The sequence below is a fragment of the Lemur catta genome, chromosome 23 (assembly GCF_020740605.2).
Source record: "Lemur catta isolate mLemCat1 chromosome 23, mLemCat1.pri, whole genome shotgun sequence".
NCBI classification, from domain to species: domain Eukaryota; kingdom Metazoa; phylum Chordata; class Mammalia; order Primates; family Lemuridae; genus Lemur; species Lemur catta.
In genome coordinates, this window is record NC_059150.1 from 328699 (window position 1) to 345755 (window position 17057).

A 17057-nucleotide genomic window follows, 5' to 3' on the forward strand; every position below is an offset into this window, starting at 1 on the left:
TTCCTAGCTTCCCTTCCCCCATCTCCTAGGTTTGCTCAGATAATTTAGTTCTTTTGTTTAAGACATTTGTCAGAATTGTCTAATAGGCAAGTATTCCCACATCGCATTTATATTATCCTACAAAATAATACCCACATACGTTTAAATTCACATGGACTTAAGAGAGGCCTCTATTTCTGCAAGATTTTAAAAAGGTACATAAAGCTCTGTGTGTTTCCGGTAACAACCGCCACCCCCGCTACCACCCGCCACATCACTGGGGCAAACTGCCTGTGAGACGCATCCCAAGAAGGAAACCCACCCCGAGACTAAAGACCGACCTTCACACGAGAGACCATGACGATTAATGCCGTTGTCTCTCCTTCTCTTTGCCTCAGCCACCACCGAAGTCTACAATCACACACGACATCGCCGTTCCACCGCTCTCAAAGCGCTCCAACCCCGTGGTCCCCAACCTTTCGGTGTCAGATGCAGCTTAGTTGCCACTTACCACCCACTGATAGGGTTCTGCTATCAGTCTGCGAGCGACTGGTTTATTATGTTCCCTGTGCGGTCAAACCTCCCTGCTCATCTGTATCTGCAGCCGCTCCTCAGCGCCGGCATCACCGCCTCGGCCACCTCAGGTCCTCAGGCGTTAGAGTCTCACAGGGAGCCGCCACCCAGACGCCGCGCATGCGCAGCTGACAGTAGGGTTTGGTGCCGTGAGAAGCTAACGCCTGAGTTGACAGACAGGAGGCGGAGCTTACGCAGTCACGTGACTGATGGGAAGCGGCCGTAAACACAGACGATGCTTCACTCTCCGGACCTCGGCTGGCCTCCCGCTGTGCAGCCCGGTGTCTCACACGCCACCGCGGGCGCCGGTCCGCAGCCCGGGTCGGGGACCACAGCTCTCACCGGGGAACTCGTGTATCTTCTCGGTCTCTGTTCCTACACGCGACTCCCCAAACTGACCGCCCTCAGTTCCACGTTAGCGTTTTCACGCTCAGCTCTGTGTTGCAAACTCTATCTGCAAAGTGAAATTTCCCAACTCCCTCGTCATTTTGGTGTGACAACCGAAGTTATCATTAAGATAGAAATTGAGAAAGTTCATTAATGAGCGACAGCAAATGAGATAGCCGTATTAAAAATAACTTGGATGAAATGCACATGGTAAATGGAAAAGGTTGAGCACAGACGGGACCAGAATACAGACGTTATTGATTATTAAGCTACTTTTAGTCACAGTTTCTTACCCACCGTTTATAAGGGGGAGCCAGCAGGTAGCGTAATTCCGTGAACCGCCTGTCCTGACCTAGAGGGGTCTGCACTCAGTTGCTGCTTGAGAGCTCCGGGGGAAGGGCACCCGGGGGGTCGGGTCTCAGAGTGCCCCATTCACAGTGATGATACGCCCGAGCTCTTTGTGGTGATGAGAACCAGACGCAGAAGATGAAGCGCTGGGCACCTGGAATTTTTATGGAGCTTTCAAGGCAAAGCTCCCAGTGCAGGTGATACATGGAGCTAAAAGACCCAGCATGAGACTCCCCACCTTATCCCCCATCTCAGCCCCAACCCCCACTGGGGCAAACCTAGCCTATTGCGATGTTATATACATTTTTTTAATATATACAAAATAAATGTATAGGTGTAGTATTCTCAGTCCTGAGTAGGTGACTGCTTCATAAGAAGGTAATATTAAAAAACAAAATAATATAGACATTGAAAACTATACTAGGTGAGTACACATTTCAAATATTAAAAGAATTTAAATGAATTACATATACTTTTTTTAAAGTTTCAGTGTTAGGTTTTTGTTTTTAGAAAAATGCATTTTAATTTTTTTTAAATATTTCAAGATAATCTCCTAAGAATGTTGGATTTGAGTTAAGAAACAGCTTCAAGGTTTGCTTCTTTACAATACATTCTCAAGTGTTATCTTTGACACAAATCCATACAAAATAATTTCAGTGTTACATAATTCTGAAACAAAATCTGAACATTTAATTAGGATTGAAAATGCAAATGTTATCCTCTTGAAATAGCTAAAAACTCATAATGGATTTGCTTACTTAAATAGGCCCTATATATAATAACAAAGGCACCTTAATTACTAATCATTGTGTGCTTTTAAAAATTGGCTTCTTTTAAAATGTTAACTATACATTTAGTAATACAAGCTTTTCAAGCTTTGGCATGGGTTAAAAGAGAAACATTAATTCTAATGAAAGGAAATATTGAGACTGTAAACTTTTCCACCACCTGGTAATTGTTAATTTGTACAACAGAATGTTTTCAGAAAAAAAAAGTCACATGGCAGGAATAAATAACCTTAAATATCTATGTACTCCCCATGAATCCCATTGCTGGAAAAACTTAATTAGCAATGGCATTCTGTGCTGAAAGTATCTAACACTTTGATTCCATGCCTGTAATTCAGACATTAGCATTCAAATTAGCCCACGACTTGCAATTTGGAATTTATTGAGTGAATACCAATTAAATTATGCCAAATAATCATTTTCATTTCCTGTAGAGTATCGGCCTAACATCCAATATTCCCATGGAACATTAGATAATTTGAGATGTTGGGATTTTATAATACATTCTCTTGGGGGAACTTTTTGTTTTTGAAGTAATTTTATTAAAATGGTATTCTAGGATTGTTGCTTCTGAGAAAAAGATATAACTGGATAGTAAAACGTCTGCAGTCTTTTAGTAAAAAAGAAATAGCCTTTGAAATAATTTTTTATAAATCTCATACACATTTATGATTTTATTTATCATTTATCATAAAGATGATAAATAAAATTTTGGCTGTTAATTTTTGTCCATATAACTTGTGAATTTATGCCTTGAGAATTGTCTCTTCTTTTCTCTTAATTTTAGAATTTGTGAAAGCAGAACACTGTAATAAAATTACTGAAACTATCAACTCCTGTGTTGAGCACAAAAACAATTGGTTAAGTATTACACTAACATCATAAATGTGCCATCATGTTTTTCTCCTCTCATCATTGTTTAAGATTTTTAATTTTTTCTTCTACTTCTGATTTTTTTCTTGAAATTTCACTTTTACTCCGCCATCTGATCTAAATCCTGATCCTCTCCCGAAAATCTGCTCATTTTCCATTGTTTTGAGATAAAGAAAATGCATGAGTGTGCATTAGGACACAGGGAAGCATGATCAGTTTTCATGAATTATTAGATTGCACTTTCTATTGACTCCAGGTTTATGGTTTATGGCATGATTCACTAACCTTTTTTACATAGACACAAGACAATGCCCAGGAGAGTGAGAAATTTCTTTCAGCAATAGAAAAACTGGCTTTATCATTGCTGCAAATATAAAAATTTTCCCCTAGAAGATGAGACAGAGGCACTGTTTTTATTTTTTATGGTTTAGACTTCTACCCAAGAAAGGCCTCCAATTATAAGCTAGGGCAAAGGAGTGAGGGAAAGCCAAAATTGTCATACCATTCTAACCGAGAATCAATGACTTCTAATGGTCTCTATCTGCGTAAGTCTTTGAACTGCACTTCTCCAAGTAAAATGCAGTGTGAAAATGGAGTTTCTCAGGGACAGATTCACTATGTTGCTATAGCATATATGACTCTTTCTCATAGCCCATACTTTTATCTTTTATTTTCTTATTTCTGATTACATTCTTAATGATATTTGGGTAGCACACTTTCTAAGTTCTTGCACATCTGAAATGAACTATTCGTTACCCTCATAATTCAGTGATGGTTTGGTTTGATAGAAATTTAGGTTCTGAATCAATTTTTCTTGGAAACTTGTGAGCAGTGTTCTAGAAACTATCAGATCAGATGGGAAGATGGAGATCAAATTTGTAACTCAATTTCTTCCCCTATAAAATTAGGATAATAGAATTTACCTTATATGTTGCTGAAGATTAAATTAGTTAACACATATACAGTGCTCAGAAAAGTGCTTGACATAACAACTTGAAATGTTAGTTATTATTTTCAGTATTTGCATGTTTGAAAATAATGATCCATTGTTATAATTCGGAAATGACTTATTTTATATAGAATTTTAGCTCAAAACCATGTTTCTTAGAGATTAATATTACTAATAATTATAGTATTATTTATATATACTAACCATATTCCCCTTTTTCCAAATTTGAACTTTCCTTACTTGGCTAATTAACTGTCTACAGTCTGACTGCCCACATATGCAAAAATGAGTTAGGACAAATAATTTTCTATTTGTTCTGGTGTAATACAAACTGGGGGTTGTTAGTCAATTGCTGTATCTTCAGATAAATGCATTTTCTGTCATTCATTTATAATATAAGCAAAAAAACATTTGAAAAAAACAAAACTAGGAATCAAATATCATGGTGACGATAAGTAACACAGTTAGACCACGCTGCAATACTTCTTCCAAACCACAGTACGTATCTTCTCACTGTCCACTTTCCAAGTGGCTATCTGCCTTAGCAGTTGAACTAGTAAACACGGTTTAAGAACTTAAGCATCTGGCATTCAAGTAAGTGTTAATCAGTGCATAAGGAAATTCCAAATACTTTTGATTTAAACATGTTAATAACATTTAACTAGGTATTTTAAACCAATGATGAAATATATTCATTTTCTCCTGAAATAAGACTGAGAAGGTGAATTCAATTTTTAACATTGAATTGATATAGAAAATATCAATTAACATAATATAGTTCTTTGTTATAACTCTGAAATAATATGAAAATATATAAACATATTAATTCAAGCAAAATTAAAGTGTGAAACACAGTAGCTGCAAAATAAATCTACCAGTGTAAAATTAGAAACACCAAATGCATTATAAATTATAGTACTTATTATTGGTTTAGAGTATGTTGATAATTAAGCTAAAGTCATAAGCTTAATTCCCGGATGTACCAGTTTAATCTGCTTTGTCTCAGAGACACAGAATGAATCACAATTCCCAGCTGTCTTGGGAGTGTGCATTATTGATCAAGAGGGGTACACAGCCAACGTGTGGACATACTAGTCCAATTCCATTGCAATGACAGGAAAAACAATTCTGAGCACATTCTCTACAGAGAGTGGGTCGGCAGCTTAATTTTTACTTCAGTTTGGCACTGAGCATGTGTCTCTTTAGACAGATGCTTAATGACAGTCTTTGTAATGTTAATAATGATGAAGAAAAGAGATTTTTTTTTTTTTTTTTTTGAGACAGAGTGTCGCTTTGTTGCCCAGGCTAGAGTGAGTGCCGTGGCATCAGCCTAGCTCACAGCAACCTCAAACTCCTGGGCTTAAGCGATCCTCCTGCCTCAGCCTCCTGAGTAGCTGGGACTACAGGCATGTGCCACCATGCCCGGCTAATTTTTTCTACATATATTTTAGTTGGCCAGATAATTTCTTTCTATTTTTAGTAGAGACGGGGGTCTCGCTCTTGCTGAGGCTGGTCTCGAACTCCTGACCTCGAGCAATCCACCCGCCTCGGCCTCCCAGAGTGCTAGGATTACAGGCGTGAGCCACCGCGCCCGGCCTGAAAAGAGATATTTTAAAACTATATAACAGCTTTCTAAAACAGGTAATCTTAATATTGTGAGATTTGTGAGCAACACAGCCAATTCATTCAAATTTAAGTTCCTGAATCTTTCAGGATCAAATTACAATGTACATATTAGAAGTTCTTATTTGGAAAAGCACTGATAGTTTTACTGTGTGATATGAGGTAATAGCAATTAATTATAACTAATCTCATTATTATGTAAAAAAAATACACGAGATAAACTTCTAAGTCATGTAGAAAAAATATTAATTTGTGATGTGGTATACCACTCAATATTCAGAAAGTAGGTAAAAAATTATGCTATCTTTATTCATAGGAGAAATATTCCTAAATAGTCCAAAAACAGTTTACTTTTATCTTTACAGAACAGTCACTCCCATGTCTGAAGTCTAAAATCATTCCTCTACTTACCATGCCCCTAGTTTTTATATGTCATCTTATTCTAAGGTCAATTTAAAAGTGCTCAATAGAGTGAGACTGGAACCATGGACATGTTGTGATGCTGTGTTCATACAAGTAAAAGTATTAAATGTACCTAGACAGAGAGAGATGCTACCACTGACTTTAACTTAGAGGACATAACTAGAGGAAACAGGTATTAGAAATTATGTAGGAAGTGAGAAAACCTGAATATATTACAGTGAAGAAAAATGGTTTCTTATATTTCCTGTTAAATAAATATTTTAGGCATAATGGTTCAGTTTTATAGTATTATTAATAGGTTACATTATTAATAGGTCATATAATTAATATGCTTTGATAGTTTAAAGTACGTTAGTTTTGTGGACTCACATGAGAACTTAATCATTTTATATAAAGAGAGCATTTAAAGTGGGAAAAACCTAAAATTTTTGTAGTGTTCACACCATATGCTATGCCCTTTGCTGGACACTTTATATCTAATTTAATCCTCATTTTAAAATGACTTTATAGGATGACTAATATTATTTTCATTTAATGATATGTAAAAAGTTGTCCAAGTGCTCCAAACTAGTACAGCCGTGAGTTCTAAACAACTGATGTACATACGAACTTTTACGACTTATCAGTGCTAGAGACTTCTTACTGTTCCACAGTACTCAGTTTTTCCTTTTTCTGTGATAGTACAATATCCAGCTGGATACATTGTTGTCCAGCTAGACTACATTTTCGCAAGACCCCTTTCAGCCATGTGCGGATATATAACCAAATTCTAGCATAAATTAAACATGCAAATTTTTCATTGTGTTTTATGTTCCTTCCTACAAGCTAGATTTAAAATCTAATGGCAAGAACAGAGTGACCATCTTGAACCACAAGATGGAAACCATGTTTTGAGAATGGCCAAAAACAAGATACAAGGAAACTTAGTCCCCAACAGTATCAAGCTACTGAACCAGTCCTGGACAGATTACCTAGATATTTCTATTTGTTTAACTTGCTATATTTTTGTGTATACTTGTATTTTACATTGTGTGTGGTATAACACTTTATTAAAATAGTCTTATGATATATTATGACTAGCATAACACTATTTATATACTTCTTGGTAGATAAGTACAATTTTGATGTTGAATTCAAATAAGACAATCTTATTATTATGATCATGATTTATGAAGATATTCTGCTTGTACAGAAGAACATTCAAAGAAATCAAACCTCAGCTTTTTCATTCTAGATATTATAATTTAAGAACATTCAGTTTAAAACAATAACATTTTATGTAGCTAAACTTAAGTCTACATAATTAATGCACATTAAGAGACCTATCCACATACCGGTGACAGCTGTAAAGTTAGATAACATCTGTCAAAACCACAACTCAATTGTCTAAAACTGAAACACACACAACAACAACAAAAAGCAACTATACTATTAAATAAAACAAAAAGATGAAATAGAAATGATTTTAATAACGGAAATTTCACAAAGATAATGAAAACTCCTTCTCTTAGCACCCTTGCATTCCTTGACACAGGAAAGTGGCAAAATTTGTCTAGTTGCTGCCTTGGAAAACAAAACTACACAAAAATAGTAGTAGGAAGAAAAGAGGAGCACATAAGACAGTCCACTATACATGAAGATTTATTGTGATGATGATGCCTCCAGAACAAAAGTACTTCTAAATATCATCATGTAAAGATAATCTGTCCTTATTTTGGCATTAATATTTCAATTACCTCTTTACTAAATGTACTTTAACAGACTCCCATGTTATATTTAGAAATCATTAATTTTAGTTTTTGTAATTTTCCAGCAATTGAAAAATTAGCTTATACATACCATACAAACATGAAAATTTTAAGTACTTTTCCTTAAGATGACAAAACTGCTAAATTACCCAAATAATACCGTTATATTGAAATTAAGAATTTTCAGTGACTTTAGAAGGGAAGTCATTACCACTATTAATATTTCATATTTATGTAGATACTAGATGAACCATAAAGGTGGTTTGTGAAAGGTAAAAAAAAATCTAAAAGATGGCTGTGTCAATTTTACAAGGATATTTTATTTCTAAAGGCAGTAAATATCCTAAAATTGTTTATTTTAAAATATAAAAGTATGCAATAAAATATATTTGAAATCCATTTAATAAAATTATTAACTACATACTAGCAAAGAGTTGTCATATCTATATTTACCTACACGTATCTATAGCTATGTTTATACCTAGCTCAGTTATATTAGTATATGTGTGTAGTCTTTTTTTTTTTTATTACTTCCTTATTAGCTTTTTCTCTTTCTCAATATGGTCGAATCCAGGTCACAGCACAATTACACATAATATCTAAGACTCCTGCAAAAAAGACACACTATTCTACCTCATTTTTGATTTTCACGTTTTTTCTCTCGGTAAGGATCTACATGAATCCTTGTGTGTAGTGCACTATTTCACATTGGATTATTCTATAATTGTAAAAATGTAACCTTCTGAAAAGGGGAAATAACTTTTTACAATAAAGCAAAGTGCCAAGCCTTGCCTCCCACTGCCAGGAGATCTGCCCCTGCTTTCTGCCTGATCGCACACTACAAATCACGTAGATAGGCAGAGGCAGAGACTATGACGGGCAATGACAATTTTCTCAACAGTGTTTCTGCTTTGAAGAATGTAGAAAGATGAGGGCACCTCATGTCAGTGGTTTATTTTTTTTTATTTTTTTTTTTTTTTGAGACAGAGTGTCACTTTGTTGCCCGGGCTAGAGTGAATGCCGTGGCATCAGCCTAGCTCACAGCAACCTCAAACTCCTGGGCTTAAGCGATCCTACTGCCTCAGCCTCCTGAGTAGCTGGGACTACAGGCATGAGCCACCATGCCCGGCTAATTTTTTTGTATATATATTTTTTAGTTGGCCAGATAATTTCTTTCTATTTTTAGTGGAGACGGGGTCTCACTCTTGCTCAGGCTGGTCTCGAACTCCTGACCTCGAGCGATCCACCCGCCTCGGCCTCCCAGAGCTAGGATTACAGGCGTGAGCCACCGCGCCCGGCCATGTCAGTGGTTTAAAGGAAAAATTCTTCTTTGACAACTATGACATGCAGTACAAATTCTTGTGATTTGGCTGTTTGCACTCTCTGGGAAAATGTCAAAGTTGCCGTAAATATCAATACCAAATGATATATGTGCTTTCTCATTTTGCAAAAATCATGAGACCAAAGAAAGGATTTTACTTTTACTTCTGTTGATAATCTGTTACATTTTATGGTGAATATTTATGTGTTTGTTTATTTTTAGCCAACTATTAACAAAAATGGTTTATAATATAGTTTCCAATAGAAATTATAATTCAATGAAACACAATAAAAATGCTGATATGTACAATCTTACCAGGTGAAGATAAGGCATAGTAACGTAGATATTAAAATCAAAACTTGATTAAACATTGCAGACTGGGTACGCTGAATGGCTCTGTGTAGATCATTCTAAAATAATACAGAAAAAAACATTGTAAATTTTGATAAATACTAAATGTGCCTGAGTTTGATTACATTTATTACTATGTATTTCATTTCAATTATCCTGAATATATCCAATGCATATACTTTTCATTTTTGTCTAGATCTAAATATAACTTACTATATAGCATTCATATTACAAAGATAATACTACGGGAAGACCATCAAAGCACTAAATTTCAGTTTACTTGCCCTACAGACATCTGAACAGATGTTGCACTTACTCCTCAAAAACCCTTATAGTAAGCATGATTTCTCATAGTATATTCTAATTCCAAAAGATCAAGAAATAATATGTTCAATTAAGGGGGAAGTAATAGCTGGGTGAAACTATAATCAAAGCTTATTATCAGGAAAATTAACATGAATTAGGTCAGGTAATTCATCATAAAAAGAAAAAAAATTAGACAGCCAATGAACAAATTTTTAAATTTTAATTTCATTAATATTAAAAAAGTCAATTCAAGATATGATACTGCTAGTGTAATTTGGTATAAATTTCTGGAAGGCACTTTGGTAATGTAGGTCAAAACTCAGAAGTGTGTCTTTTCTATTTCATACATCCATTCATCCATTTGGTAAGTATTTACTCAATAACATAATTTCTAAAATTTAACCACATGAAAATCATCAGAAATGGACACCAATATTTATGTATGTTCATCTTTATTTATAAAATTATAATATTTATTATGTAAAATAATGAATGTTTATTACTATTAAAATAACTGCAATACAAAATGGTCGAATAAATTGATCTGTATCTTTATAAATTTATTTACATCCACTAAAAATGATTTCAAGAGGGATATTTAATAACATAGGAACTTGTTCACTACGTATTAGTATATGATGAAATTCCAATTATGAATTTGAACATATAATTTCATGTATTAGTGTTGTATAGAAAATATAAGAATGATATAAATTATTATACATAAACGTAAAATATTAAATAGTGATATCTTATATGTGACAGATATACTGATTTTTATAACTTTTTACTTTATAGTTTTCTGTTGACCTAAAATTTTTTACAATAAACTTTCAATAGTCTTAAAATCAGTATTGTGTGAGATAAACTTCACCAATAAAAAAAATTCAATGAACCACTCACTTTCTTATCTTCTTTTTCCACTCATTTAACCAGAACTGGTATAAAAACAAATAACTAAGTCAAATGATTTGAATTTCATCTCTCATTCCTTATTTTCTTATAGGAGAGGTGTTAAGGAGTAGAAAAGCAAATAAAAATTTAGCAACCAGTGAGAAGAGATACAGAAATGAAATGGAAAATGAATCCTAAATTAATATCACAAAACAGTTCTTTTATTCTCAGTGATTGACTACTGGTTCCTGTCATAGTTATGTTATTTCTTTGCAACAACTAATAACACAGTCATTAACAAAGAAGTTTATTTTTTCCTGGCGTATTTTTAATTAGCAATTTAGGCAGTCTATATTTAGTCAAACAGTGCTTCTTTGGGGCAATTAAGATAGTCCAGTGTTTCTGCAAACCATGTTCTCCCACCCTGTCACCATGTACTCTCCTGAGACTCCAGTGGTACATGTGATACAAATGTTTAGAAACATTCATCTTATTGCGAATACTCAATGTTATCCAAATACTACTTTTGGCTAAAACTTTTGTCATAATGTCTGTTTAAAACCCATTTAAATGGAAAACAAGTTTGCTGCCAAAACAAGTATATTTGCAGTGCAAGAATAATAATTTTGAGTCCGACTATGCTTACACCATATAAAATGTTAATACTACACACAAACTTTACATGTATGTATGTGTATATATGAATGTATGTATAATTTAATTTGATTATCACAGGAAGCCTGCAATGTAGCTACTTTCATTTCTTTTGCACATGAAAACATTAGCAAAGAAGTTAAATCATTTGGTGGAGTGTTTAGCATACAGTGGACCTGTATTAACATTTGTAGAATGAATGACTCAATGGAAAATGTCTTACAGCTTGCTTATTTTAATTACTGAAGGCTACCCTAAACACATTTTGGTCACAATGATAAACCATTCCTTCCAAGCAGGGTCAGCCTTGGGAAAAATGCAATTGTGGCATAGCTCTGGGTTCTGCAGCTCTTACTCTTAGCTCCTGTTTCCCTTTCTCCCTCCTAATATCCCACTCTCAACCCAACTCAACCAAATCTAAAAGGATGACTTTAAATGAGGAACTTCCAGCTCCCAGAACCGGAGCTTTTGAGCTTTCTCAATTTTATGGTAAGTTTAAGTTTAAGAAGTAAAACAAATGTTCACAGTAACCTGTGAATATGGCACATAATATTTTAAGTTCTATTAAAGCTGAAAGTTTTCTTAGGAAACCAACAGGTTTTCACAGAATATGTGACTACTTACAATTAAGAGCAGTCTGACAAAATCACTTACCTGAATTCTTAAAGCCAGGGGTCCCATCACTCATCAACAGATTGCCTTGGAAAGGGAAGGGTATTCGGAAGACTGACTGACTAGTTGGACCAGTCCAAATAGCAGTTAGGTTTTGGTTTAGTGACACTGAGGAAATCTGAATATTTTTGCTTACTAGTCACAGGAACTTACAAAGGTAGTGACTTGGTAATATGAACATTTTAGAGTTTTCATTCTGATTACGATACAGGACACTGGTCACTTAAGGTCTATTAATTTGTATCATGTATCACTTTAATATTTGTATCAACAATATTTTGCCAGGAAGACTCATTTGTACAAACATTTAAATAAAACTATTTACCATGATATTAAATTAATTTGTAAGATTAAAAATGAAACACTTGGAACCTTAATTATAGCTAAATAAATTCCAATAGTATAAGTTTATATTTTATGGGAGAACACAGAGCAAGAAAGTTTTAAGACTAGACCCCAAATCATCTCTCTGTTTAAACCTTGAAAGTAAAAAATGATTTAAAAATATTTTTGTATTTGCACATCACTTTATACTTACAATCATATTTTCCAAGGCATGTTTGGCAAGCCAACAGTTTAGAAATACTGGGACAAATAGATTCCTTAAAGAAGGCCAGAATATCTGGAAAACAAATAAGAACTAAACTTTTATCTCAAAGCAAGGAATCATATCCAGCAGATTAAAAATAAATGTAAAACAGAAAAAAAAGTAATTAAAGGCAATGTAATAATTTAAAACATGTGACAAATACTTTAATTATTAACGAAATGCAGGGAGCAGATATGACCTTTCATTCATTGTCTAAGTCTCTCTTAGGGAAATTATTGAAAAAGTAGAGAGAACATCATAAACTCTCACTAGATGCCAGATATCCATGCTAATTCAATCATTAAATCTTGTAGTGGGATGGTTTATAACAGACATGGGCTCCCTCTTCTCTGTAACTTAAGGTGTTAAGCAGGAATGAAGAGAGAAGCTTGTCTTTTCATTATGTTACCACTTACTGTCTTTGGAGTCAACCATTTGGAGTCTAATTGAACATTGGGGAGCCATGTTCAATTAGAATTACATTAGGTTAGCCTGTCATATAATCTAGTTCCAGTTACTCCTCTAGATAAATCACTCAAATTAAAATAATTGTCAGAAGTGAGCAACAGCTTCAGATAGTATCTACTTACTTTCAATTTTTTTCCAAATAAAATTCAAATAAAGTGTTACAAAGTATAACTCCAAAAGACCTTATTATAACTCTATCAAATTGAGATTAAAACATAGTTTTGTAAAGGGGAATGTGCTGAGTTACATATTTATGGCACAGCAGTTGAATTTGATCATCTTGGAACTGATATTACACAGTGCTTTGACAAGGCTCTTGGCAATCTCCTTACCAAAGAAAGAGTTGGAGTTAGTAAATCCTATGGTTAAACTAGAGATAAATATGTTCTCAGTATGAGAAACTTTTACAAAAACTTGGTTCTAACTGGCTTCCATTTTTTTTTAAATTCCACAATATGAACAAGAAATGAAGTAATTACTAGTCTTTTTAGACAATACTGATATTTGTTCAAATGGCACCTCCAGAGCATATGTTTTTAAAAATACATTTCATTTTGCTGTTGTATTAAATTTCATTAGTTTTCATTTAATTACACAATCCACTTATCCAACTTCCAACTGATTTTATTATTTTTTAGTACCATGATTCTAATCAAAGCCTAAATTCATTTATCTTAGCTACTATATTATTTAACAGTATTAAGATTTAAGGATTTTACTTAAATCTAATTACACAGTTACTTTTTAAGCTTCTTTTAGGACTTACTGAGATAATGAAGGGAACCGCATTAATTATTTCCAAGATGAAGGGTATTCGTAAAATCTGTTCCCAGATGTTTCCCTTCCAAGAAAGAATGAATAAAAAACAAAGTCAATTATATTAAATTCTATTAAAGGAGGAAAAAGACAGCACTCAAGAATTTCTCTTGCAGTGAGGATGCTTACATTGACAGAATACTGAACATTATATGGAGATGTAGCAAAGACTTTTAGAGATTATTTTTCTCAGTATAATTGAGCTTTGTCAATTTTATGGTAAGTTTAAGAAGTAAAACAAATGTTCACAGTAACCCATGAATATGGCACATATTTTAATCATACAATATGTCATAAAAGAACAGTTACTGATAAAAATAAAACATTAACAAAACATACAATATTAATTAAATTTTTTCCATTATAATTATATTCACTAATTGTAAAGCATATGAAATAGTTTGTGAAACACACATTTGTTAACGATCATTGGTATTAATATTGTTTTTCCTTTAATAGAACTTAAAGGAAGGGCTTCTTCAATCATCTAAAATCTAATCTCCAATCCACATAGTACAAACATATTAACCAAGCCTGAACACGTAATTTGCAGGACCTAGTGCAAAAATGAAAATGTGAGGCTTCTTACTGACTGATTTTTAACAATTTCAAGGTGACATCAGAGCATTAAACCAGCCGTGAGGGCCCTGCAGCTGTGGAGCCCTGCGCAGCTGCACAGATCGCACGCCAGTAGAGCTGACCCCGACAGTAACAGGTCACCACTGAAACTTTCCTAAACGGTGCCCAATGACAATGGACTCAGAACTTCCTACGGCAGTTTATTCTTCCACGAAGAGATCTATATATGAGAAAGGCACTTTGAAATCTGGCATCCCTGTAATTCTCAATTATCTTATAACACTGGTCATAAAATTGGGAGTTTTTCTTATTTACTTATAACTTCAAAGACTTAAAACATTACGTTGATGCAATATACCTCCACCTCCCAAACAAGGTTCTGGATCAGCTCACCATCAGTGCACTAATCCATTAAGTCACAGGTTTTGTTAGTATTAGTTTATCACCCTCCTCCAGGCTGTATAAAAAGGTGGCAGAAGAAGGGGCCGGTGGAAGAAAGAGAAACAGTGAGAACTCCTCTGTACAGAGGTGTTCAAGGTGCTGTGCAGTTTCTTTCATCACCTCAAGGCAGGTGGAAAGGGGCTCAAGGGAACCACTTAGAGAACGAGGCTCAGACATGGAGACCGCATTTGGCTAATGCCTGACACATTTAAAAATGAAGGGAGCAAAGAAAAAGAGGACTGGGATAAGATTAAGCGACAATCCCTCCAATTTTAAGACAAAGGTGCCTGTTTTGTGGGAACCAGATACAGACCCTAAAGAATGGAACCCACGGTCATTTTAAAATGGTTTACACGTGACAAGACTGGGTGCCTGCAGGTGAAACGGAACCTCCACAGACACTGGACCTCAGAAGCCCAAGTGTCAGAGCCCTAATGGCTAACCAGAGGCACTGATGCCTCCAGCCGACGTCCTCAGCAGGACTGCAAACACGCCGTCTGGGAGGAGCCAGCACTTGTATCCGCCCCAGAGAGTAACCCAACACCACACAATAACTATGCCAGTTAGGCAACTTCATCCAGATGCTTCCTGCACTTCACTCCCTACTCTTTCTCAGCCCTGGAGGGGCCCAAATCAGCTGGCATCAAAAAGGAGAGGAAGTGAACACAGGAGATGGTCCCTGTGATGATTCCCTGCCCCTTGCAGGTCTGGACAGGACGCCCGGCTGAAATCTTCTTAGATGAAAATGTTAAACTTTTGCATATTTTTTTTTTTTTTTTGAGACAGAGTCTCACTTTGTTGCCCGGGCTAGAGTGAGTGCCCTGCCATCAGCCTAGCTCACAGCAACCTCAAACTCCTGGGCTTAAGTGATTCTACTGCCTCAGCCTCCCGAGTAGCTGGGACTACAGGCATGCACCACCATGCCCAGCTAATTTTTTCTATATATATTTTTAGTTGTCCAGATAATTTTTATTTCTATTTTTAGTCGAGATGGGGTCTCGCTCAGGCTGGTCTCGAACTCCTGACCTTGAGCGATCCACCCGCCTCGGCCTCCCAGAGGGCTAGGATTACAGGTGTGAGCCACTGCGCCTGGCCGAAAACTTTTGCATATATTGATCATACTTTCCTTAAATACTAAACTGAGATTTGCCTTGTGAATGAAGAGACTAGAAGACGTATGGTACCTGTGTTATGGCACTTTCATTCTTGCCCCATTCCAATTCACTCATTGCACTACTACCAATTCCCCGGGCCCTCGCTCCACCCCTGGCCCACTCAGTTTGAAACTTTTGAACTATTCAGATACTTTCACAACAAAGACAAAAGTCCTATTGCAACCTACAAGGCACTATGTTGTTCTCTGCCCTTAAAGGTCATTGCTTCCACAGACCCTTCAGTTCTTAGAATGTGGCTCAGTAGTTTTGCATATAACATCCTTTTACATGTAACTCTTCCAGAGGCTTAGAACATCTTCACCTTTCTTTCCAATAGCATTTTGCCGTGTTAACTCATGCATGCCTCTCAGCTCTCAACTCAGATTCTTTTGAGTTTTTTGAGTCTTTGCTTACCCTTTCATTATACATATCCTAGGAAAGATACAACCCTCACATTAGGCTTCTTGATTCTCCATCACTTTCTTTCACATTGCTTTCTTCAGTTTGTATTTTCATATTTGATACACTACAACACTAGATTGTAAACTCCACGAGGTTTACAACCATTACAAGGCAGCAACCATTATAGTTTAGGATTATGTGCTCTGTTCCCAGCATAATGTTTGACAGTCTGAAGCTCCCAAATAAAAACTGTGACTACATTATGTCAGCCATGCTATGGCTGATTGACAGCGTGTCTGTGCATGCATGTGTGTGTTTTGTGGCAAATGAATGAACTTCCCACTGAGGACTAATTTTCATGGTCTAAAATTTTACAGTGGACACTGTACTTATTCCTAAAAATAATGTCTTTTCAGTTATATTCATTAGGCTTAATTCTAAGATCTCAGATTGTCTTCTAAACTAAGGAATACAGTCATAAATTATCTCTCCTAAAAACAACTAATGAAAAATAAATATAAAAAGGATCCGTAAATTTCTTTGGCCATTAGGGAGACCTAATAAGCCTCCATCATAAAAATCCACAGAACAAAAGCAATTATGATTAAAAAATAGAGCATGCCTCCATAGAATGCCACTACACGGAGACCTATGGAATAAAATCCAAAAGACAAGCACAATGCCTTTCAAAATTATATTAAATACTTGTTTTATTTAAT

General features: G+C 35.2%; 1 protein-coding gene across 1 annotated transcript in view; it reads right to left on the reverse strand.

Annotated features, from left to right (window-relative positions):
* KCNT2 (potassium sodium-activated channel subfamily T member 2) overlaps positions 1–17057 on the reverse strand; it is a 210412-nt gene that overhangs the window by 177466 nt on the left and 15889 nt on the right. The window contains exons 5-7 of the mRNA XM_045536512.1: positions 13713–13787; positions 12428–12511; positions 9328–9422 (exon numbers count right to left, since the gene is read on the reverse strand). Of these exons, the coding sequence (XP_045392468.1) occupies positions 9328–9422; positions 12428–12511; positions 13713–13787 (254 nt within the window). The remainder of the gene's footprint in view (positions 1–9327; positions 9423–12427; positions 12512–13712; positions 13788–17057) is intronic.